This window comes from Mastigoproctus giganteus, chromosome 5 (genome assembly GCF_048544385.1).
Source record: "Mastigoproctus giganteus isolate SK-2022 chromosome 5, ASM4854438v1, whole genome shotgun sequence".
Classification (NCBI taxonomy): domain Eukaryota; kingdom Metazoa; phylum Arthropoda; class Arachnida; order Uropygi; family Thelyphonidae; genus Mastigoproctus; species Mastigoproctus giganteus.
Window position 1 is genome coordinate 193,400,089 of NC_143579.1, and position 26,147 is coordinate 193,426,235.

At 38.3% G+C, this 26,147-nt stretch overlaps 1 protein-coding gene across 1 annotated transcript in view; it reads left to right on the forward strand.

The window, feature by feature from the left end:
• The window catches only part of LOC150085960 (dynein axonemal heavy chain 8-like), a 1,559,705-nt gene that overhangs the window by 664,597 nt on the left and 868,961 nt on the right, over positions 1-26,147 (forward strand). Inside the window, exon 41 of the mRNA XM_090374756.1 lies at positions 13,801-13,988. Coding sequence (XP_090230882.1) covers positions 13,801-13,988 — 188 coding nt within the window. The remainder of the gene's footprint in view (positions 1-13,800; positions 13,989-26,147) is intronic.

The window sequence follows — 26,147 nt, forward strand, 5'->3', positions numbered from 1 at the left end:
TACAGAGGGACAATCACTTCCTTTTCCCTGCTAGCAAAATTCCTATATATCATTGACAAAACCCCATGACCTGCCCTGGCAGCCTGTCTGCATTCCTCAGAAAACTTCATATCTGACTGCACAATTACTCCCAGGTCTTTTTCATTTTCTACCACCTTAAGTGTAGTACCACACAGTTGGTACATTTCTCTGGGGTTACTTCTACCCATATGCAGTACTTTGCATTTGTCAAGGTTAAACTTCAGTTGCCACTTCTTAGCCCATCTGCCCAAATTATCTAGATCCTGTTGCAGTAGCACACTGCCATTACTGTCATTAACAACCATTACTGCCAACCTTTGTATCATCTGCAAATACAAAACAACAGTGGCCCCAACACCGAACCCTGTGGGACTCCACTAATAACATTAGTCCACGAAGAGCAGCACCCATTAATTACCACCCTCTGTCTTCTGCCACTGAACCATCCTTTTGTCCATTGTAGCAACTTACCCTTAATACCATTCTGCTCCAATTTGTACAATAGTCTTCCATGCGCAACAGTGTCAAAAGCTTTCTTGAAATCCAAATATATGATATAAAAATTATTTTTTGCATCCAGTTTAGCTAACTTGGTGCATCTCTCATCTACAGAACTAGAGTGTATCCAGACACGGGTTAAAAAGGTCCGTGCATTTGCCTAGAAGATGCTCGTGTGCTGACTGAAAGTTATTAAATTGGCCAGCACATTTGTTTAGGGTAGACATTTTGTCTTCAAGCATGTGCCCTCGCATCTGACAAGGATGTCTAAGTATCGTAGGGTATTGTGTGATTCTAGTTTGATACTGAATTTTATGAAAGGCGACAGAGAATTGAGGTGATCTAAGAGCCTGTCACTCGAATCTCTGGGGATAACCACAAACACATCATCCACGCGCAGTGACACCAAAAGGTGATGTGATCTGATACATTCGTAAATACACGAACCTCTGATTCTTCCATCGTGATATTTGTTGTGACTAAACTAACTGGGGAACCCATGGCTGTGTCATGCATGTGTTGTTATATGGCGTTATTGAACATAATTGTGCTGCATGTTAAGTACAGTCTGAGGTCAGTGGAGATATCATCTGGCATTAGTTCTGTCCTGTTGCCAAGTGTCTGGTCGCTATCCAAGGGTTTCTTTGCACATGTGATGGCAAGTTCCACTGGGATGGAGGTGAAAAGCGATACTAGATCAAATGATGGCATAGATCAAATGATGCCATGCATTTGCGAATTACAGTGTCTGGAGACTAGGCACCAGCGAGGTGATCTGATAGAGGTGTACAAAGCCTTCAATGGTTTGAGCATGCTCAATGCTGATGGGATTCTTCCTCTTGCTTAGAATAATCACCTGAGAGGGCATAAGTTCAAATTGAGGAAAGACAGATGTAGGATAGATGTGCGGAAATTTGCCTTTAGCCAGCGGGTGGTTGGTAGGTGGAACAGACTTCCATCCCTTGTCGTGGAAGTTGATAGCCTAAATAAGTTTAAGGCTCAGCTGGACAGGTATTTCAAACGAACAGAGGGGTGAAGTGGAAGTGGTTATTTTTTATTTATTTATTTTACTTTATTTTTTTTTTTTTGGCTGATGCTGCATAAGCTTGCTTTCTTGCATCAAATGCCTCTACTAATGCTAATGATTTGATCTTCTGAGATGGATAGGGTTTGGATCTGTTCTACAAATTCACTACTGTTGGAGATGATGTTGGTGGTCTCGCCTACTAGGGGAGAAAGGAGCCTCAAGACAAATTTTGCCAACTCATAATTCACTGAGCCACAACAAGAAACAATGGGTAGTCCGTAGAATTGCCGAATCTGGCAGCTGGAAGCATGGAGGCAACTATGATTAACAGTAGATGCAGGCAGAGGTGGAAGTGATTCTTGCACTGTTTCTATTGGAATGAGGAGCAGCCCAGAAAGCAAGTTGCTGGGGATTTCAAGAAATCATCTTGGGCTGCTCCTCATTCCAATAGAAACTTGCTTTCCAACTTGTTCATCATGAAACAAGTAAATACAGTCAGTCCTCATATAACATGTGTTTGCACTACACGAATTCGATCATACACGATTTATAAATAGGGGAACGATATCTTATATAACACGAACCGAATTCGCTTATGCACGATTGGCCTTTGTTTTTACAAGAAATGACAGTCGAACGCAGAATCACCCCAACCGAATGCAACATGATAGGAATGAAGAGAAGATTCTGAAAATGTATTTATGTTTTATATCAGTGAAGGGGAAACACATTCCAGCAATCGGTATAATCGCAAATGCAATTAGATCGAGTTTACTACCAGTTTATAACAGACTCCAATAGTAGAAATGCAATTGGAAATTTATTGTTTTATGGTAGTAACCCCTAGAAATGGGAAATGGGCTTTAGTAAAATGTGAGGTGTTAATAGCGTATCCCTGCCTTTTCGGCAGTTGCTACACGCGCGTAGCTTTGTTTATGTGTATCAAGCATGCCTCCTCGTTTTGTAATTGTTCTTCATTGCCTACAAATGAGTAAAATACTTAAAAGGTGTGAAAAGCAAGCGTCCTTGTGAAGACACTACAGATTCAGAGAGAAAACGAAAAGAAATATCAATAAACAGAGGCGGACTGGGTCAAAAAATCTTACGTGGGAAAATTTATAGTGGCCTCATACTATGGTTTATGGCCAAAATCACACCGGCCTCCGGCTCACCGGGGTTTCCCCGGTAACGCTTATCACTTCTGTCGATAGAGAAAAATATGAAATTGTGAAACGCTTTGAGCGAAATGAAAGACCATGTGATATTGCACATGCTGCAGACCTAAATGAGGTAACGCTGAGAATTACAAAGAATGCAGAGAAAATAAAAACAACTTTTATAGCAAGAACAACTCAAAGTGTAATCAAAATCCATTAGATTAAGACACAAAGATTTGGAAGAGATGGAACGGCTATCATCTGTTTGGACAGAAAATCAAACAAAAAACAAGTTTACTTACGATAGAAGCTAAAGCATTAGCAATATTTTATTACGTAATAGTCGTAATAAAATACTTAAGTATTTTATTACGACTATTACGTAATAAAATATTGTAATTATTAATATTGTATTTTATTGTAATAAAATATTGTAACTATTACGTAATAAATAATCGTAATAATTTACGATTATTTATTGTGTTTGGTAATGTTTTGGTTACAAATGTGTGTTCAATCTTGGGTGGTCGGCACCTAACCCTATTTTTCCCATAGGGCCTGGTGTTTATATTGCACGATTTTGCATTGCACGAGGGTTTCTAGGAACACAACTATCGTGCTATACGAGGACTAACTGTACTGGGCTATGTAAGAGTAAATAAGACTGAGAACAGGTGCACCTATACTTGCATGTACACCAACGATAGGAGTATACTAAAAAAATTTGATGAATTTGAAGTGCTGGTCAAGATATCAAAGGCAAATATTATTGGGAAATCAGAGATGTGGTGTCACACAGATATACGGAATGTAGAATTGGAATTTGGGGAGAACAATGTGTACAGAAAGGATAGGAAGGGAGAATGGGTTATGCTGTTATTTAAGAAACAAATAAAATCTAAGACTGCATCTAGTTGACATTGGTGGACAGTGCAATGGTCAGTTAGTTTGGTGAATTAGCACTTGGATAGCAGAAATTAGGGTAGGTGCACGTTATAGCACTAGTGACTTTGACCAGTACAATGAACAGCTATACAGAGAAATAGAATTGCCCAGTAAATCTGAATGTCTTATAATGGAGGATTTTAACTTATTAGATATTGACTGGGTTGGTCACTCACACACTAGCAAGACCTTTGCATTATTTATTGGATGATTGTGTTCTACAGCAGCAGCATGATAGAGAGGCAACCAAGGGGGAGTAATACTGTTGATCTGATTATCAGCAGTGATTATTCATACATTAAGAATTTGCAGATAGAGGAACCAATAAGTGGAAGTGTACTGATGTTGGGATTTACTTAAAGATGTAGCTACCATCAGGGGTAAAGGGAAGAGTTTTTTCTTTCGAAAACACGACTATAGTGGTCTCAGACATGTTTTTAATTCTACACAGTGGAACCAACTCATGATGTTACAAACAGCAAATTCTAAATGGAAAGCATTCAATGAATTAATCTTGGTAGGGACTACGCTTTTCATACAAACTAAGAAATATTGTTCAAGGTTTAGGACTAAATGGATGTCAGATGAACTAATGAGACATATGGCAGAGAATAAAAATGCCTGGGACACATTTAAACTAATAGGTGATACAGACACCTGTGGTAGAGATAAGCTGGTCTTTAATCAAGTCACAAAGGAGGTGAGGCAGGCAAAGGCAGATTATGAGAAATCTTTGGCAAAGGATGCAAAGAAAAACAGCAAAGAGTTCTTTACTTATGTAAACTCTAGAAGGAAGGGGATGAATCAGATTGGTCCACTTGATATTGATGGGTCAACTGTTGATGATCCTGCTCAGGTAGCTAACAAACTAAATGAATATTTTGCATTGACATTCACACATGAGGAGTTATTCAGCGAGGGGAATGCCAGAGCTGTATTCAACTCTGGCAGTAAGCTAGAGAATCTTGTAATAACTGAGAGTAAAGTGGAGGAGAAATTATTGAAGATAAACACAAGAAAGGCACCTGGGGTGGATGGGATCTATCCAGTTATATTAATGGAGGCGGCAAAAGAAGTAAGAAAACTCTTAGCCATAATTACTTAGCCATAGTATGAGTGATGACTTTTGAGGTTATGATGAACATCGTGGTGAGATCCAATATTCCTTTCATTTCGAGGGTACAGCTCTAAAACGGTGGTCGCAGGCCGGCTGCTAGTTAGTACACCGGACCGAACCTATTGGTAACTCTCTAGGAGGCTTCCGGATCAGCTAGTGTATAATCTTGCTACCTCTACTCTGCCAGATAGTGACTGGAGGGAGTACGAGTAGTGTGTATGTGGGGAGCATTGACGAGGACACATAATGTCAAAGAACTGGGTAATTCTTACTATGTGTATGCCATATCCAAAAATTTCATTACTTCATACAGCATGTCCCACCTGCTTTTTCTTACTATTTAATACACCATGAATTGTCAAACTAATAGAGCAGGCTTATCTGCAAACAGATCTAAACCTCCCAAGCACTTCCTAATCCATTTCTCAAATATACGTTGTCTCAATTCTAATCTCAACGATGTCCATTTCCACTTGCAGTCTGCCAAATCCCATGTACTTTTTCTGACAGAATCGCAGTTATCAGTTGATTCAAATATTGCTCATCTCAGCCCATATTATTCGCTGTATGATTCCTTTCACCTCAAAGGTGGTACTTGTGCATATGTCCGTTCTGATATTTCCCATCAGAGACTTGGCAATTTGGAATCTCCTCTCTTTGATCTTCTCTGGCTTAAAATCTCTCTACCTCATCGTGTCAAATTCATCTGTTGTCTCTACCGTTCTCCCAACTGTACTAATCACTTGGAGCTCTTTGACTTCCTCTCTTTGCAATTTGACTTTCTCCAGTCCAACGTTCCTAACAGTGAGGTAATTTTCCTTGGTGATTTTAATGTTCACAACTCCAGCTGGCTTCCGTTTTCTAGTCACACCAACACAGCTGGTCGAAATTCGGAGGCTTTTGCAATTACTAATGACCTTGCACAGATCGTTCATTTACCTACAAAAATACTGGGCAAACCTTATCATACAGCCAACACCCTTGATCTTTTTCTCACAAACAACCCTTCTAAGTACACAGTCAAAGTGAGAGGTCCTTTAGGCACTTCAGTTCACAACTTGGTGATTGTTTCTTCTCCAATGGAGCCTTTATTTCATGGCTATTGCCAAACTCGTGTTGTTTGGCATTACAAGAATGCAAAATGTGATGACCTGCGAGATTTCTTTTCTTCTTTTCTTGGTTGGATTACTGTTTCAAAACTTCTGATGTCAAAGTTTGCTCAGATCGTGTCAGTGAAATTATTCTTGCAGTAATGGAATCCTTTATCCCAAACTGCACTTTAAAATCTTGTCCTTTATCTAATCCTGGTTTTCCAGTAAATGTGCTAAAGCTGTTCAAGAGAAGAACGTTGCATATTGTAATTGACTTGTTTCTAATTCTTCAGTTTCAGTTTTTGCCTACACCAAAGCTCAAGGTGCCTCCATAGCCAGGTGGGAAGGAGCAGCAGTGCGTAGCACATGCTTCTTGATTAGACTGGGGTTCGAGCCCATCACCACCAAATATGGAGGATGTGGAAAGGTCAGGAATGACCACCGCATATTCACTGAGCAATATGGCCTTAGCTTCTAATGCTCCTAAAAACCAAAAAACAAACAAACAAACACCAAAACTCGCAACAATTGTAAAGCAGTTATTAATCAGTCCAAACTAAAGTTTGAACAGGCTAAGAGTAGAAAACTTGCTTCTTGCCCTAATGGTACCTGAGCATTCTGGTCTCTTGCCAAAGCTATTGGCCGCAACTTTTGCCAGTCTCTGCTGTCACCTCTGTCGAAACCAGATGGTTCTGTTCTCACTTCAGCCAAGGATAAAGCTGACCTGCTAGCATCCCATTTTTCTTCCAACTCATGTATTAATGATCTTGGTAAAACACATCCCACCTGTTCCAACATGCCCCATTCAATGCCTCCTGTTGTCTTCCGTCAAAAGGATGTCAGAAGGATTTTGACCAATCTTGATACTAAGAAAGCTCCAGGTGCCAATGGTATTTCTCCCCTTGTTTTCAAAACATGTGCTCTTGAACTTACTCCTGTTCTTTGCCACATTTTTTCACGTTCTTATTCCAATGGTGTTTTTCCTTTTGTTTGGAAATTTGCTCATATCCAGCCAGTTCCTAAAAAGGTGACAAATCCCTCCCATCCAATTATCGTCCCATTGCAATTACTTCTACTCTTTCCAAAGTAATGGAGAAATCAATAAACCGCCAACTCTTAAACTACCTAGAAACCTTCCATCTGATCAACAATTGCCATTATGGATTCCGTCAGTGTCGATCCACTGGTGCTATTCTGGCTTATGTTACCATTTATAGACTAATTCAATGGAAAGGTTTGGTGAAACACAAGTAGTTGCTCTTGACATCTCAAAGGCTTTCGATCCTGTTTGGTGTAAAGGTCTTCTAAACAAGCTTCCATCTTATGGTTTGCCAACTCTTTTTAGTAATTGGTTATCCAGTTTTCTCTCTGATTGCTCTCAGGGTGATGGTAGATGGCTCTCTGTCTTCTAATTCTCCACTAATGCCAGTGTCACCCTAGGTTCAGTTCTTTCCCTCACTCTTTTCCTCTTGTTTATTAATGGCCTTCTTCCATTGACTGAAAATCCTATCCATAGTTTTGCCGATGATAGCACATTGAATTCCACTTTCCATTTTGAGAATCCTTGCCCTGCTCAATCGGCTTTAACTTCTTGAAAATCTGCTACCAATTCCTTAATTGCCGATGTTCAGGTAATTCTCGAGTGGGGCAAAGACAACTTAGTTGATTTCAATCCTTCTAAAACTCAGTCTTGTCTTATCTCTTGCAAAAAGGATTCTTCTGCTCCTACGCTTATCTTTGGTGACACTCTGATTTCCAGGCAAAATGATATATCTCTTTTGGGGATTACCCTGATTTCTAATCTCTCTCTCTCTTGGCACAAGCACATTACAAATATTGCTTCAACTGCATCTAAAAGTCTTGGTTTTCTCTTTCACTCTCAGCATTACTTTACTTCTAAACAGCTGTTCACTCAGTACAAATAGCAAACCCGCCCTACCATGGAATATTGTTGCCACATCTGTGGTGGTGGTGCCTCCAAAACCTCTCTCAGGCTTCTTGTTTCCATTCAGAAGAGGGCAGTTACGTTAATTAATGATACATCTCTAACGGACTCTCTGCACTCGCTGTCTCATTAGACATACTGTTTCTGCAGCATGCCTCTTCTACAGATATTTCCATCTGTACTGTTCTTCTGAATTGGCTTCTGTGATTCCCACTCTCTCTTTCAAAACAGTCCAAACATATGCTGCCACCAGCCAACATCCATTTACTGTCCAACTTCAAACTCACAGAACCAACTTTTCATCTTCCTCGTTTATTCATTCAACTGCTGTTTTTATTCATTCAACTGCCGTTTTTATTCATTCAACAGTCCACAGAGGTTCAAGTCCGATGTCAACAAATATCTTCTTTCGTCTTCTCAACCTCCAACCCAAGCACGGTACTAAATACTATAGGTTCGAATACTTTTCGTGTTTGGGGTTTACATAAAAAAAAAAAAAAAAACCCTCTGCCAGTGGCTACTGTTAATCTTTTTGTCCCTGTATCCCTTCCCCCCAAGCTAGCATTCCCCACCCCCAGTTCTCTCCTGAGCTGCAATACTACCATTAGCTTGAGACGTTTGCTTTGCTGAGTCATGATTTCGATTCAATTTTAAATAAAATTTCAGCACAAAATTTTAACCTTTAACATATCCCAACGCAGTTATAATACTGTATATATATATATATATATATATATATATATATATATATATTTTTTTTTTTTAGTATTGAGTATTACCTCTGCGTTTCGTTGTATAACGTCCATATCTCATTAAGTTGTATGTATTAATTAATAATGTTACGTTTGTAAAATCTAAGTCGTTATATGTATGTAGTTAAAAAAGTACAATTTAATTGATTATGAAGTTTAAAGAGATTAATAAATTTTACCTGATTAATTGATAATACTATACTATACTAAGCTAACAGGTTTCTAATACCGTGCTACGTGTCTCACTATCTAGGTTTAATCTAAACCTTGTGCTATCTAGTTTTACCGTAAACCTAACGCTATCTAGTTCGAGATATAAGTTGTATCGTATAACAATGGCGGCAAATTACTAATGGTAAATCTACGGACACTAAGTATTAATTAACTTTCAAAATCGCGCAGTCTAAATTCAAAATAAACGTAGGCACTAGTCTCGGTCTATAAGCTATTTATAGAAAATTATTTAATAAATTAAGTCAATAAAACAGCTAAATTTAAATAAAAACTTAGCTTTCACCAAATCTTGGCACCATTAAGCTCAAATAAAGAAACAGCAATGATAAAACCCGTGCATTAATACAATCTGATTATTAATATAGTCAGATTGGTCAGATTGTGTTAATGTATTATTATTTACCAGATTATTATCAGAAGGTATAATTTCATATCCCATGCTTCATTTCAAATTTTTACATTCATTGAATTCTCCTTTTCATTAATCTTGCTGTGTGTGTGTGCGTGCGTGCGTGCGCATGTGTGCATGCATTTTTGTTGTCATTACTGTCATTTTCGTTAATATGTTGACATTACACTTGAATTTCTGTAGATCAAATTTCAAGAAATAACATCAACAAAGTTTTTTCAGAGAACAAAAGTAAATGGGATAAAAGGAAGAGGAAAAGTTGGTGCTGTGAATTTTGAGTTGGACAATGAATGGATACTTACTGGTTGCACCATGTGTTCAGATTGGCTTGGAAGAGAGTAATGGAATTACAGATTCCACTTCAGAAGTACAGTGCCCGTGGAAGTATCTAGAAAAGACATTCAGAAGAATAGAACATCTGTTTCTGCTACATGCCTATATACAGAGTGAGGAGATTTGGTAAGAGACTGGGCATTAATTAACCTGACTGTCCTCTTTCAAATACAGGGTAGAAGCTTGAGTGAGATTCTGGGAGCAGAATCCCAGATGTGTGAACAATATCCATATTTGTGCTGAATGAAGAAAATGAATTCCAAGAGCAGAAAACAAGACCTAATATTTTTTGATGCAAAAGAAGCAATATTTGTGATGTGTGGTAATCCCTACTAGAGATATGTTATCTTGATAAAATGGGTGCCAGTGGTGGGCATAAGAGTAGTAGATTAGTTTTTGCAAGAAATAAGACAGGGATGTGAATCGAAGTTAATTAAGTTTTCTTTGTTCCCATTGGAGAATTACCTGTAAATTAATATTTAAGTAATTGGTGGTGGATGTTTGAGAAGTTTAAGTTGCATGTGCAGTGCATGGTTTCTCAAATTGAAAGGTGAAATGTAGTCATTCTATCATCAGCAAAACTGTGTATAGGATTTCAGTCAGCAAAAGGTCATTAATATACAAGAGAGCAAAAAAAAAAACAAACAAACAAAAAAAAAAAAACAAAAAAAAAAAAAAAACAACTTGAACCTTGGGGAACACTAATATTATTGGAGAAGTTAAAATACAAAAAGGTATCTACCATTACTTGCAGTGAGCAGTCAGAGAAAACTTCAGTTTTAATGGGTTCTCTTGTAGGTGTGTTGCCAGAGCCATTCACGTGATTATCTAAAACACTGCATTAACTTTTCACACACACACACACACACACACACACACACACACACACACACACACACACACACACACACACACACACACACACACACACACACACACACACACACACACACACACAGGTCTGGAAAAAGGTGAATGAACTTGTTTGAGAATTTGCTACTGTGACTAACAAACAGATGTATAATTTTTTCCCCCTTTTGCTTACAGGGCTTGTAGTTATACCATGGAAATCTCGCCATCTGTACAGTTTTACCCCTTATCTTTACTTCATCTTATGTCTCCTCTTACATCCCCCATTATTTGCTTTACTCTTTTTTCTGTGTATATATATTGAATGTAGGGAGGAATGCCAGTGCTTTCTTTCGCTCCTCTGTGCATTTCTATTTTCTTTGTAGTACCCACACTTTGGTTCTTCACATATCCTTTCATCTCATTACAGTTTCTCTGTCAATCTTCCACCTCTCCCATCAGTTTCCATATCCTTCATCATCTTTTTCATGTGTACCATATCAAATGCTTTCTTCAGATCCAAAAAACAAATGTAAATACTTGTATTCACCTTCTGTTCAGCTACATTAAACACAGTGGCAAAATCCAAGAATTCTGAAGCAAGGAAACTGGCAGGCCATTTAATAAATTACTGAAAATCACCCCGTGATTGTAGTAATGCTATTACAATATTATTAACAATTGCCAATGACTGATAATTATCATTGATTGGCAGTCTTTCTGTCAGCACTCTCAGCTTCAGAATATTTGAAGTGGTAGATATTGACACTTAGTTTAATGCTATTAATATCAGTGTGCATATGGTTTTTCAAATGTTCAGTCATAATTATCATCATTTCAAACAATTAACAGCATTATTAGAGAATACATAGGTAAAAGTGTACAATTGCATTCTGCCGATCTGAAAAGTAATATTATTCTTGATAGTAATTTTTAATTTGACAATTTTCTGTGGTGTGTGTGTGTGTGTGTGTGTGTGTGTGTGTGTGTGTGTGTGTGTGTGTGTGTGTGTGTGTGTGTGTGTGTGTGTGTTTCTTTTTTTGGTAGTTGTTGGCGCATGGGCTTCTGTGGCCATAATGCACCTCCCAACGTTTTTTTTTTTTTTTTTGCAGTACTTTGATCCAAGCCCGAGGCGGGAATCGAACCCGCGACCTTTGGGTTGGTGTGTGTGTGTGTGTGTGTACAAGGTGTCTCAAAAATACACGGCATAACTTCAGGAATGAGTTCATCATGTAGACAAAAAAAATATTTTATATCGAAATAGTTCTGGAAATGCTTGGTTTCTGAGTTTTGAAGGTCTGTCTATGACACTTAACTGTTCACATCACCTTATAGTAATTGTTCAAAATGTTCACCTTCTGCCTGAATACAGACCTCACATCGACGTCTCATGGACTCACGAAGATGATGTCAAATTCCTGGCATGTTTTGTATTGTCTCACAAGCTGCCACAATTCGATTGCAGAGAGTTTCCACATCAGCTACCGGAGTCAAATACACCAATGACTTTAAATGGCCCATAAGAAGAAATCTAGTGGGCTTAAATCAGATGAGCGTGGAGGCCAGGCAGTTGGTCCACCTCTACCTATCCACCGATCAGGAAACCTTCAATTCAGGTAATTGTGGGCTAGGTGGCTGAAATGTGTGGGAGCGCCATTGTGCATGAAGTGTTTGTTGTTTGTTGGTTTGTTATTTGGTTTTTAGAAGCATTAGCAACTAAGGCCATATTGCTCTGGGATATGCGGTGATCATTCCTTGACCTTTCTGCATCCTCCGTATTTGGTGGTGACAGGCTCAAACCCCGGTCTAATCAAGAAGCGTGTGCTATGCACTGCTACTCCTTTCCACCTGGCTACGGAGGCGGCGCATGAAGTGTGCTTGTTGACGAATGATCAGTGGTGTGTCATCCAAGAAATCAGGCATGTTGTTTTCCGGAAAGTTTCTGTATGCCTGCCCTGTGAGTTTGTTTGGAAGTACATGGGGCCCAAATAACTTATCACCAAAAACACCCGCCCAGATGTCGAGGCTGAACCGCTGTTGGTGATGTGCTGGAAGAATTGCTTGTGGGTTTTCCTCGGCCCATACATGCTGATTGTGAAAGTTTTGGATTCCGTCTCGTGTGATCTGTGCTTCATCTGTGAATATCACTAAGGCAAGAAAGCGAGTTGTACCACACTGCTGCAAGAACCACTGGCAGAACATTACTCTCACAAGGTAATCTGCTGGTGACAAGGCCTGTACCCATTGCAGATGGTAAGGATACAGTTGGTGTTCTCGCAACACTCTTCAAATAGTCGAACATTGAACAGCCAGTTGCATTGCTATTCTGCGTGTGCTGATTCCAGGAGTGGCGTGCACAACATCCAAAATCTCCCCCTCTACTTCAGGAGTCGTAGGTCTTGGTCATCCTCTGTTGGCAGCACGAGGTATAAAGGTCCCATGTTCACAAAGGTGGTGATGGATACCTTCAAATGTTTTCCTGTCTGGACATCTTCGTTCTGGGAACTTTTCATGGTACAAACAACAAGCCTCCAGAGCATTGCCATCTGCCAAATCGTACATAAAGTGCATATCCGCTTGCTCCTGATTTGAGTACATAGTCGGAACGGAAAACCACCAGATTCTGTCAGTACCTTGTGATGAAGAAAATCACCTGCTGGAGATAAGACATTCTGCTTAATAACTCGGGAACCAAGCATTTCCGAAACTATGTTGATATAAAATATTTTTATTGTCTACATATGAGGAACTCATTCCTGAAGTTATGCCCTGTATTTTTGAGACATCCTGTATATATATATATATATATATATATATATATTTTTTTTTTTTTTTTTTTGAATATGTTACTTTTGATTTCTAATTATTTTTTATTCTTAATCTACTTTCATTAATTGACATTTATATTCCTGAATTTTGGAGACGATATATATGACCTATCGGTCTGTCAGCAATACTATGTTTCTGACATAAATATTGTTGACATTGAATAATGCTCAAATTATCAACAGAAGCTTCTAGCTTCTGCCATTTAATAAAATATATTTTACAGTGGAGCTGAGGGCCAATTGATTGTGCCATATTTCATAATTTTATATATTGCCACAATCATGTGGCAATTCACTACAATGGTTCTAGTCCATTATTGTCATATCAAGAAACTTGGATTGCATATTTCACCCTCAAAAATTTTTGAAAATTGTTTAAAAGCTAAAGTGACCATATTTCTTTATTTCTCATAATTATATAGGAAAGTTTTTTTCTTTTGAAGACTGAAAAAATTTAAAAGGTTGCTTAAAACTTCTATGAAAAATTAACATAATTTCTTGTAAGTTAGCTACAAGAATTCTTTTTAATATATAAACTAATTTTTTAAAATTCATATTTAATTTTTTTTTTCATTTGAATTTCTTTTAATTCAGGTCTTGCTCAGTCAGGCTCATGGGGTTGTTTTGATGAATTTAATCGTATTGAATTACCTGTGCTGTCTGTTGCTGCCCAGCAGATTCATATAGTATTATCAGCACGCAAAGAAAAAAAAGAGGAATTTTTATTTTCTGATGGTGACAGACTTGGCTTAAATCCTGAATTTGGCCTTTTTATTACGATGGTAATTAAAAAAAAAAAAAAAACAATGTTTCATATAAACCATTTTGTTAAAAGTAATGTTTTTGATTCTATTAATTTGTATTAGCCTTATAGTACAAGGAAGCCATATATATATATATATATATATATATATATATATATATATATATATATATATATATATATATCTGAACAAAAAAAATCGATAGATAAAATAAACAACTAAGTAAGAATAATACAATGTTAAAATTAAATAATAAAAATTAATTGTAAAATAAATAAAAAATAAATAATAAAAACAAAAAAAAAAAAAAAACAAATAAACAAAAAGCTGTTGCCCTGAGTTACTCATGAAGGTAACATATTCCAGGTAATTATTAGTGCAACTGCATCATATTAGTACACAGCAAAAGTCTGAATTAGCAAATTATTTGCAAAGGCGGCATCGCTTTTGCAAGCGGTGCCACCACCCAGACGGCACCGTTTCAGTGTGCTTTGCAAGCACCCTGAAACGGTGCTGTCTGGGTGGTGGCATTGGTGTGGGCAGCTGAGAGCTTGATGGGCCCCTCACTTTTAATCTTTCAAGGGCATCCACCTTTTCCTTTAAGCTCTTATATAGGCCCATAACAATGCTGAGTTGTCGCCTGATTTCCTTACATCGTGCACACACAAAGACATCTCCCATGGCAGTATCATGTCCCCGTACCTGACTGCTCCACAAACATCAAGCAAGTAGTGCATTTTAATAGGCTGTGATTCAGAGGGCAACTGCCCCCCTCAGTTCTCCCCTGAGCCACAGCACTCCCATTAGCTTGAGCCTTTTGCTTTGCTGCTCTGGTCTGAGTCGTGATTTCAATTTAATTTCAATAATATTTCAATTTCAGTACAAAATTAAAACCCTAAACTTATATCCCAACACAGTTATAACGCTATATTTATGTTTCAGTATCTAGTGTTATCTACAAAATCCCTTTATATAACTTCCGTATCAAGTTAAGTATTAATTATTTATTTTTTACGAATTATTTATGTTATGTAACCCAAGTCGTTATATGTATAGTGAAAAGTACAATTTAATTGACAATGAAGTTCAACAAGATTAATTATCTGATTAATTGACAATATTATGTACTATACTATACTATATTAAGCTTATGTTATCTATTTCGAGATATTTTGTATCACGTAACAATGGTGGCAAATTACGAACGGTAAACACGTGGATTTGATACCCTTTCCGATACTAAGTAATACCTACAAAATCTCTATCTAAGTTACTTTAATCTAAGTATCATAAATAGGAATATAAAGCTACTCTAGAAAATAAGTTAATATGCCAATTTAAGCTAATAAAACAGAAAATAAATCAGAAAAAACTTCTCTGTTCCAGGAGCGGCAAAAATGTATGTCTGCACAGGCTACTCTCATGCTCAAACTCTTCATTCTCATTCATCTCAAACTCTGCAGATTCTTCATGCATTAAGAATCTGCAGGTAAATGAACCACTAGGTGGCAGTGTGCTGAAGGTGTGCTGAAGTGGGATTTACTCAAAGAGGTAACTACCATTAGGGGTAAAGAGAAGGGTTATTGCTTTTGTAAAGGCGATTACGATGGACTGAGACAGTATTTAAATTCTATACAGTGGGACCAACTAATGATGTTACCAACAGCAAACTCAAAATGGGAAGCATTCAAAGAACTTATCTTGGAAGCTACTAGGCTTTACATACCAACTAAGAAATATTGTTCAAGGTTTAGGCCTAAGTGGATGTCAGATGAACTAATGAGACATATGGCAGAGAAGAAAAATGCATGGGATACATACAAATTAACACGTGACACAGAAGCCTATGATAGATACAAGTTGATCTGTAACCAAGTTACAAAGGAGGTTAGGCAGGCGAAGGCAAATTACGAGAAATCTTTGGCAAGGGATGCAAAGAAAAACAGCAAGGAGTTCTTTACTTATGTAAACTCTAGAAGGAAGGGGATGAATCAGATTGGTCCACTTGATATCAATGGGTCAAATGTTGATGATCCTGCTCAGGTAGCTAACAAACTAAATGAATACACATGAGGAGTTATTCAGCGAGGGGAATGCCAGAGGTGTATTCAACTCTGGCAGTAAGCTAGAGAATCTTGTAATAACTGAGAGTAAAGTGGAGGAGTAATTGTTGAAGATAAATACAAGAAAGGCACCTGGGGTGGATGGAATCTATCCAGTTATATTAAAGGAGGCAGCAAAGGAAGTAAGCAAACCCTTAGCCATAATTATGAGAGCTTCCTTGGACTCAGGGGAAGTACCCATGGACTGGAGATGTGCAAATGTGACCCCAAATCACAAAGGAGGATCAAAGGGCGACACAAGTAATTATAGACCTGTTAGTTTAACTTCTGTTCCCGGAAAATTAATTGAGGCACTGGTTAAAGAAGCACTGCAGGATCATCTAGACAAGACTTCAGTTATAGCTCAGACACAGCCTGGTTTTGTTAAGGGGAAGTCTTGCCTGACCAATTTGATTGGATACTATGATTCAGTCACAAAAGAACTGGATGCATGGAATAACTTTGATATTATATACTTGGATCTTAGAAAGACTTTTGATACTGTTGCACATGGAAGACTGCTGCACAAATTGGAGCAGTGTGGCATTGGAGGCAAATTGCTGCTATGGATAAAGGGGTGGTTGAGGGGGAGAAGACAGAGAGTGGTAATCAATGGACACTGCTCATCGTGGACTAATGTTAATAGTGGAGTCCCTCAGGGTTCAGTATTGAGTCCATTATTGTTTTCTTTATTTATCAATAATATTGATGATGGTATAGCAAGCGTAATGTCCAAGTTTGCAGACGATACGAAGGTTGGCACGGTTGTCAAGGACACTACTGACACTATGCTACTGCAACAGGATCTGGAAAGGTTGCGCAGATTGGCTGAGAGGTGGCAAATGAAGTTTAACATTGACAAATGTAAAGTATTACATATGGGAAAATGCAACCCCAGAGCAATGTATCAACTCTGTGGTACTACACTGACAGTGGTAGAGAATGAAAGGGACCTGGGGGTGGTTGTGCAGGCAGATATGAAGTTTTCTGTCAGTGTAGACAGGCTGCAAGAGTAGCTCATGGTGTATTGTCAATGATATATAGGAATTTTTCTAGCAGGGATAAGGAGGTGATTATTCCCTTGTATAAGGCAATGGTCAGACCACACCTAGAGTACTGTATACAGGTCTGGAGGCCTCATTTCAAGAAGGATGTAGAGAGGCTGGAACGAGTACAGAGAAGGGCAACAAGATTAGTGAATGGAACAAGGGGTGCTCTTAAGAAGAAAAGCTTAAGTTTTGCAAATTACAGTGTCTGGGGACTAGGCACCAGCGAGGTGATCTGATAGAGGTGTATAAAGACTTGAATGGTTTGAGCATGCTCAGTGCTGATGGGATTGTTCCTCTTTCTCAGAATAATCACCTAAGAGGGCATAAATTCAAATTGAGGATAGACAGATGGAGGATAGACGTGAGGAAATTTGCCTTTAGCCAGCGGGTGGTTGGTTGGTGGAATAGACTTCCATCCCTTGTCATGGAAGTTGATAGCCTAAATAAGTTTAAGGCTCAGCTGGACAGGTATTTCGGATGAACAGAGGGGTTTTTTTTATTTATTTATTTATTTATCTTTTTGGCTGATGCTGCATAAGCTTGATTTCTTGCATCAAATGCCTCTACTAATGCTAATGCTAATCTGCTGAGGATAAGTAACAACACTCTTCTCCTTTTAGGTGAAGCGTTACTTATTCGAATTGGTGCAGTATCATGGCAACTCGTTGCGAAGGTATTCACAATATGAGATATAACTTAAAAACAATGCCACCTTCGCAAATAATTTGCTAATTCAGAGTTTAGCTGTGTACTAATATGATGCAGTTGCACTAACTTGTATGTAGTCCAACTGTTTTAGCTGAAATAAAACTTCCTTTTGGCCTTTTTATTATGATAGTAATAAAAAACAATGTTTGATATAAGCGATTTTGTTAAAAGTAATTTTTATTGTATTGTATTAATTTGTATTAGCCTTATAAGTACGAGGAACCCATAGACTTTTGGAAAAAAAAAAGAAAATCAATAAATAAAATTAACTAAATAAAAATAATACAATATTAAAAATCAATAAAAAATAAATAATAAAAATTAATAATAAACTAATGATAAAATAAAGAAAAAATCAATGATAAAATTAAAAAAATAAGAAAAAGAAAAAAAGCAAATAAACAAAAAGCTGTCACTCTCAGCTACTCACGAAGTAACATATTCCAGTAATTAACAACTCTTTTAAGTAAAAGAAAACTTCCTTTTGGCTTTTTTATTACGATAGTAATAAAAAATAATGTTTCATATAAGCCATTTTGTTAAAAGTAATTTATTTTTATTGTATTAATTTGTATTAGCCTTATAGTACAAGGAAGTCATAGACCTTTGGGGGAAAAAAAACAATAAATAAGATAAACTAAATAAATAATAAAATAGCAAATACACAAAAAGCTGTTGCCCTGAGGTAATCAAGGTAATCATGAAGGTAACTTATTCTAGAAATTAACAAAACACTCTTCTAGCTAAAAGAAAACTTCCTACAATCGAGTCTCAATATTTTTACTCATAATATGAATATTTTAATGATCCCTAATTCTGGAATCTTTTATAACAGTGAAAATTTCACCTTCATTCATTTTACTATTATCCCCCCCATCTGAAATCCATACAGACCTGAAGAAGATCCCTTCAAGGTGCATGGCTGCCAAGCTCTGTTGTCCACACGTTTGAAGTCCTTTCCTCATACAAATGACGAGCCACCTGCTTAATTATCTGAAATGGGTTGCCCATCTTTTGACTCTTTCAGGAAGATTGATATCTTTTTTTTTTTATATGTGGTCTCTACACTCGGACACAGTATTCCAATTACTGTCTTACAATTGCTTGTATAGAGGGATTATGAATATCTCAATGATAAATCAGTTATAGGACACCATGGTCTTCTTTCCACCTGTCTAAACTCAGAGAACTTCATCTGCCCATATCATAACTCTAAATCCCCTTCTTCTAATACTGTTTTTAATCTAACCGAAACACGTTTAAGCTATTTTATGGTTGCGCTAAGTATATACGACTTTGCATTAAAATGTAGCTTCTACTTTTCTCACTATTCTTGAAGCCTATTTAAGACATCACGAAGGCGCACTGCTTTCCTCATTAACCAATATCCTAATCTTCTCATCTGTAAATTTTTAACATTACACCTTTAATTCCCCCATTGATATCATTTATGAAAGTCAGAAACAACAGTGATTCCGGATCCAGTCATAGGGGGAGCCGATTTGTATCATTAGATCAATCTGAAGAGTAACTATGAATGCAACCCTCTGTTTCCTACCATGCAGCCACACTGCAAATCAACAAAGTATTTTTCTTATGGTTCTCAATTTTTCAGTTTATACTGTAGGCTTTCATGCAGGTTTGAGTCAAATGTATTTCTAAAATCCAGGTAAACAAGTTGAAATTATTTCCTACATCCAGCTCATCAATAACTGCGATTACTTAAACCAACTATGTGGTACTAAACTCAGGGTAGTGGAGAATGAAAAAGACGTTGGGGTAATTGTGCAGTCAGATATGTAGTTTTCTGAGTAGGGCCGAGAGGATACCAGAGAAGCTCGTGGGTTCTTGTCAATGATATACAGGAATTTTGCTAGCAGGGATAAAGAAGTGATTATCTCCTTGTATAAGGCAATGGTCAGGCGACACCTTGAGTAGGAGTAGTAGTAGTAGTAGTAGTAGCAGTAGTAGTGGCATGTGACAAGAAAGCAAGTGTATGAGCTTGTGTAGCATCAGCCAAAAAAAAAAAATTTCCCACAACTATTCCTTCTAAATGTTTGTCCAGTTCCTCCTTAAATTTATTTAACCTATCAACTTCCACAACGACAGATGGAAGTTTGTTCCAGCATTTAACCACTTGCTGGCTAAAGGCAAATTTCTGCACATCTATTCTACATCTGTCTTTCCTTAATTTGAATTCATGCCACCTTAGTTGTTTGTTTGTTTGTTATTTGGTTTTTAGGAGCATTAGCAACTAAGGCCATATTGCTCCGTGGTATGCGGTGGTCATTCCTTGACCTTTCCGAATCTTCCGTATTTGGTGGTGACAGCCTCGAACCCTGGTCTAATCAAGAAGCATGTACTACGCACTGCTGCTGCTGCTCCTTCCTACCTGGCTGTGGAGACATCTCGCCACCTTAGGTTTATAATCTGAACAAGTGGAAAAATCCAATCAGAATTCAGCATGCTCAACCCATTCAAGGCTTTATACACCTCAGTGAGATCACCATGCAGTGCCTAGTCTCCAGCCACTGCAATTTGCAGAACTTAAGCCTCTCTTGGTAAGAGGATCCCTTCATTCCCCTCACCAATCTTTTTGCCCTTCTCTGTACATGCTCAAGCAAATCTACATCCTTCCTGAAATGAGGCCTCCAGACCTGTACAAAGTACTCAAGGCATGGCCTGACCATTGCCTCATACAGATGGACAATCAGCTCCTTTTCCCTGCTAGCAAGATTCCTATATATATATATATCATTGACAAAACCCCATGACCTGCCCTGGCAGCCTGTCTGCACTGCTCGGTAAATTTCATATCTAACTGCACAATTACTCCCAGGTCGTTTTCATTTTCTACCGTCTTAAGTTTAGTTGTTGTTATTTGGTTTTTAAGAGAATTAGCAACTAAGGACATATTGCTCTGGGGATATGTGGTGGTCATTCTCTGACTTTTCCGTATTTGGTGGTCACAGGCTTGAACCCCAGTCTACTCAAGAAGCATGTGCTATGCAGTGGTGCACCTGACCCACCTGGCTACGGAGGTGCGTAAAGTGTAGTACCACACAGTTGGTATGTTTCTGTGGGGTTACTTCTACCTATATACAGTACTTTGCATTTTTCAAGGTTAAACTTCAATTGCCACTTCTCAGTCCATCTGCCCAAATTTTCTAGATCCTGTTGCAGTAGCACACTGCCATTAGTGTCATTAACAACCCTACCAAACTTTGTATCATCTGCAAACATCGACAGTAAGCGTGATATATCTTCATCAATATCATTGATAAATATACAAAACAACAGTTGACCCAACATCAAACCCTGATAAATATACAAAACAACAGTGGACCCAACATCGAACCCTATGGGTCTCCACTAACAATGTTAATCCACGAAGAGCAGCACCCATTGATTACCACCCTCTGTCTTCTTCCACTCAACCATCCTTTTATCCATTGTAGCAATTTACCCTTAATACCATTCTGCTCCAATTTGTACAGTAGTCTTCCATGCGCAACAGGGTCAAAAGCTTCCTTGAAATCCAAGTATATGATATCAAAATTATTTTTTGCATCCAGTTCCTTTGTAACCACATCATAATATCCTATCAAATTTGGCAGACAAGACTTTCCCTTAACAAACCCATGCTGTGGGTGAATTATTGCTGCAGTCTTGTCTAGATGATCCTGCAATGCATCTTTAACCTGTAACTCCATTATTTTCCCCCGGACAGAAGTTAAACTAACTGTTCTGTAATTACTCATGTCAACCTTTGGTTCCCCCTTTGTGAATTGGGGATAATTTGCACATCTCCAGTCTGTGGGGATCTCCCCTTGAATCCAAGGTTGCTCTCATAATTATGGCTAAGGGTTTGCTTACTTTCTTTGTGGCGCCTCCGTAGCCAGGTGGGAAGGAGCAGCAGTGCGTAGCACAAGCTTCTTGATTAGACCGGGGGTTCGAGCCCGTCACCACCAAATACGGAGGATGCGGAAAGGTCAGGGAATGACCACTGCATATCCCAGAGCAATATGGCCTTAGTTGCTAATGCTTCTAAAAAAAAAAAAAAAAAAAACTTCCTTTGTCGCCTGCTTTAATTTAACTGGATAGATCTCATCCACCCCAGGTGCCTTTCTTATGTTTAACTTCAACACTTTCTCCTCCACTTTGTTCTCAATTATTACAAAATCATTAAGCACACCATGCTAAAATTTGATAGACTTCTGGCATTTTCAAAACTTAAAAACTCCTCATGTGTGAATGTAGATGCAAAATACTCATTCAGTTTGTTTGCTATCTGAGCAGGATCATCAACTGTCGAATCATCGATATCAAGTAGACCAATCAGATTCATCCCCATCCTTTTAGAGTTTATATAAGTAAACAAATCCTTGCTGTTTTTCTTAGCATCCTTTGCCAAAGATTTCTTGTAATCTGCCTTCTGAGGGGAATGAAAGGATCCTCTTACCAAGAGAGGCTTAGGTGCTGCAAATTGCAGTGGCTGGAGACTAGGCACCTGCACGATGATCTGATTGAGGTGTATAAGTCCTTGAATGGGTTGAGCATGCTGAATTCTAATGGGATCCTTCCACTTGTTCAGATTACGAACCTAAGGGGGCATAAATTCAAATTAAGAAAGGACAGATGTAGAATAGATGTGCGGAAATTTGCCTTTAGCCAGCGGGTGGTTAATTGCTGGAACAAACTTCCATTTGTCGTTGTGGTGTAATTTTTTTTTTTTTTTTTTTGGCTGATGCTGCATAAGCTCATACACTTGCTTTCTTGCATCACATGCCACTACTAATACTACTACTACTACTACCTCCTTTGTGACTTGATTACAGACTAGCTTATATCTGCCATAGGCTTCTGTGTCACCTGATAATTTATATCCATCCAATGCATTTTTCTTCTCTGCCACGAGTTTCATTAGTTCATTTGAGTACTGTCTGGAGGCCTCATTTTAGGAAGAATGTTGAAAGTTTGCAGACATATGAAGGTTGGTAGGGTTGTTATTGACACTAATGACAGTATGCTGCTGACAATATGCTGCAACAGGATCTAGAAAAGGTGAGCAGGTGGACTGGAAGGTGGCAACTTAATTTTAACATTGACAAATATAAAGTACTGCATATGGGAACCAGTAACCCTGGAGTAACGTATCAACTGTGTGAACTTCACTGACAGTGGTAGAGAATGAAAATGACGTAGGGATAATTGTGAAGTCAGATATGAAGTTTTCTGAGAAGTGCAGATGGTCTGTAAGAATAGCTCATGATGTCTTGTCAATGATTATTATTATTATTAGCCATATGGTGCAAGGAAGCTTGAGGCTTATGCTGAACCAGCCAAAAAAATTCCCAAGTTACCCAGAGAGAGAGAGAGAAGGGAATCACCAAGAAAGAGAAGAATGATGATATCCAGCTCAGGACCCTGGGTATGCCAAGCCCATACCCACCAGATGTGAGCCCTTGGGTTGAACATGGAATTTTCTATCAGGGATAAGGAGGTGATTATCCCCTTGTATAAGGCAATAGTCAGTTTGTTGTTTGTTATTTGGTTTTTAGGAGCATTAGCAATTAAGGCCATATTGCTCCGGGATATGCGGTGGTCATTCCCTGACCTTTCCACATTCTCCGTATTTGGTGGTGACGGGCTCGAACCCCAGTCTAATCAAGAAGCGTGTGCTATGCACTGCTGCTCCTTCCCACCTGGCTACGGAGGCGCCGCGCAATAGTCAGGCCACACCTTGAGTACTGTATACAAGTCTTGAGGCCTCATGTTAAGAAGAATGTAGAGCTGCTGGAAAGAGTATAGAGAAGGGCAACAAGATTAGTGAATGGAACAAAGGGTTGCTCTTACGAAGAAAGGCTTTAGTTTTGCAAATTACAGTGTCTGGAGATTAGGCACCTGCGAGATGATCTGATTGAGGCGAATAAAGCCTTGATTATTTTGAACTTGCTCAAAATAATCACCTGTGAGGGCATAAATTCAAATTGAGGAAAGGCGGTTGCGGAGTAGATGTGCAGAAGTTTCGCTTTAGCCAGAGTGTGGTTGATTGCAGGAACAAGTTTGAGGACGAGAGTTTCCTGTGCGGACGTGCCTTTCTGCCGCTCTTGGAACAGAGAAGTTTTTTCTGATTTATTTTCTGCTTTATTAGTTTAAATTGACATATTAACTTATTTTTAGAGTAGCTTTATATTCCTATTTACGGTACTTAAAGTTAAAGTAACTTAGATAGAGATTTGTAGGTATTACTTAGTATCGGAAAGGGTATCAAATCCACGTGTTTACCGTTCATAAACAGCCGCCATTGTTACGTGAAAATTAATCAGTAAAAGCTATTAATCTTGTCGAACTTCATTGGAAATTAAATTGTACTTTTAACTATACATATAACCACTTAGGTTACGGAACATAAATAATTAGTAAAAATAAATAATTAATATATAACTTGATACGGAAGTTATATAAAGGAATTTCGTAGATAACACTCGTTACTGAAACGCGATACAGCATATCCGGATTCGATAGCATTAGCTTTGTATAGTATAGTGCATAATATAATATTGTCAATTAATCAGTAGATCTATTAATCTTGTTAAACTTCATTCTCAATTAAATTGTACTTTTAACTATATATATATATATATATATAACGACTTAGAGTACAAACGTAACAAATAATTAATACATACTTGATACGGAAGTTATATAAAGGGAACTCGTAGATAACACTTGATACTGAAAAATAAATATAGCGTTATAACTGTGTTAAGATACAAGTTTAAGGTTTTAATTTTGTTCTGAAATTGTAATTTTATTGACATTTAAATCGAAATCATGACTCTGACCAGAGCAGCAAAGCAAAAGGCTCAAGCTAATGGGAGTTCTGTGACTCAGGGGAGAACTGAGGGGGGCAGTTGCCCTCTGAATCACAGCCTTTTAAGATGCACTGTTTGCTTGATGTTTGCGGAGCAATCGGGTACGGGACATGATTCTGCCATGGGGGATGTCTTTGTGTGTGCACGATGCAAGGAGTGCAAGGAAATTAGGCAACAACTCGGCGTTTTTATGGGCCTATATGAGACCTTGAAGGACAGGGTGGATGCCCTCGAAGGAAATAAATTGAGGGGCCCATCAAGCTCTCAGCTGCCCACATCAACGCCAAAGCTTGCACTTGGTCATCTTGCAACACAGAGGCAGCCCCCAAGGCAGAATGCGCTGGTCCCACAGGAACTAGTAGTTGTTGGTGACTCTATTGTCAGGGAAACGGGGAACATGCTTTGTAAAAAGGACAGGACCAGGGTATGTCTGCCAGGGGCAAAGGTTGATGACGTTGTAGAGCAGATATCATCTTTTAAGGGCACAAAAGGTGATATAGTTGTACACATTGGCACTAATGATATTAAGATAGGAGACCAGCGGAATTACTTAACAAGTACAGGTCACTGTTGAAAAAAAGCCGTGAAGTAGGGTTGAATTTGAAAGTGTCTGCAATTCTGCCCAGACACGATAGGAGGGAGTATATGATGAGAGCCTTGTCGATCAATTCGACCCTGGAAAGATTGTGCAAGGCTCAAGGGGTAGAATTTTTTGCATCCTGGAATGTACTTGCTAACAGGAGAGATTGCTTCTACAGGGATGGGATACATTTAAATAGAAAGGGTGCAAGAATATTTGCTGATGCTATCGAGGCAGTGTTAGGTGGGTCGGAAAACTGCTAGCTTGGGGGGAGACAAAGACTAATGGATTAACAGTAGCCACTGGCAGAGGTGAAAGAGATTCTTCCACTGCTTCTATTGGAATGAGCAGAAGCCTGAAAAATAAGATGCAGGATATTTCAGAGACTGCTGGAAGTCATTGCGGTACAAGTAAACACATGGGTTGTGTTAGGGTTGCTAAGAATAGAAACAGGTGCATGTATACTTGCGTGTACACCAATGCTAGGAGTTTAGTAAATAAATTTGATGAATTTGAGGTATTGCTCAAAACATCAAAGGCAGATATTGTTGGGATATCAGAGACGTGGTGTCACACAGATATAAGGAATGCAGAACTGGAATTTGGGGAGTACAATGTGCTATTGTTTAAGGTTCAGGCCTAAATGGTTGTCAGAAGAGCTAATGAGACATATGACAGAGAAGAAAAATGCATGGGATACATACAAATTAATGGGTGACATGGAAGCCTATGATAGATATAAGTTGGTCTGTAACCAAGTCACAAAGGAGATTAGGCAGGCAAAGGCAGATTATGAGAAATCCTTGGCAAAGGATGCAAAGAAAAACAGAAAAGAGTTCTTTACCTATTTAAACTCAAGA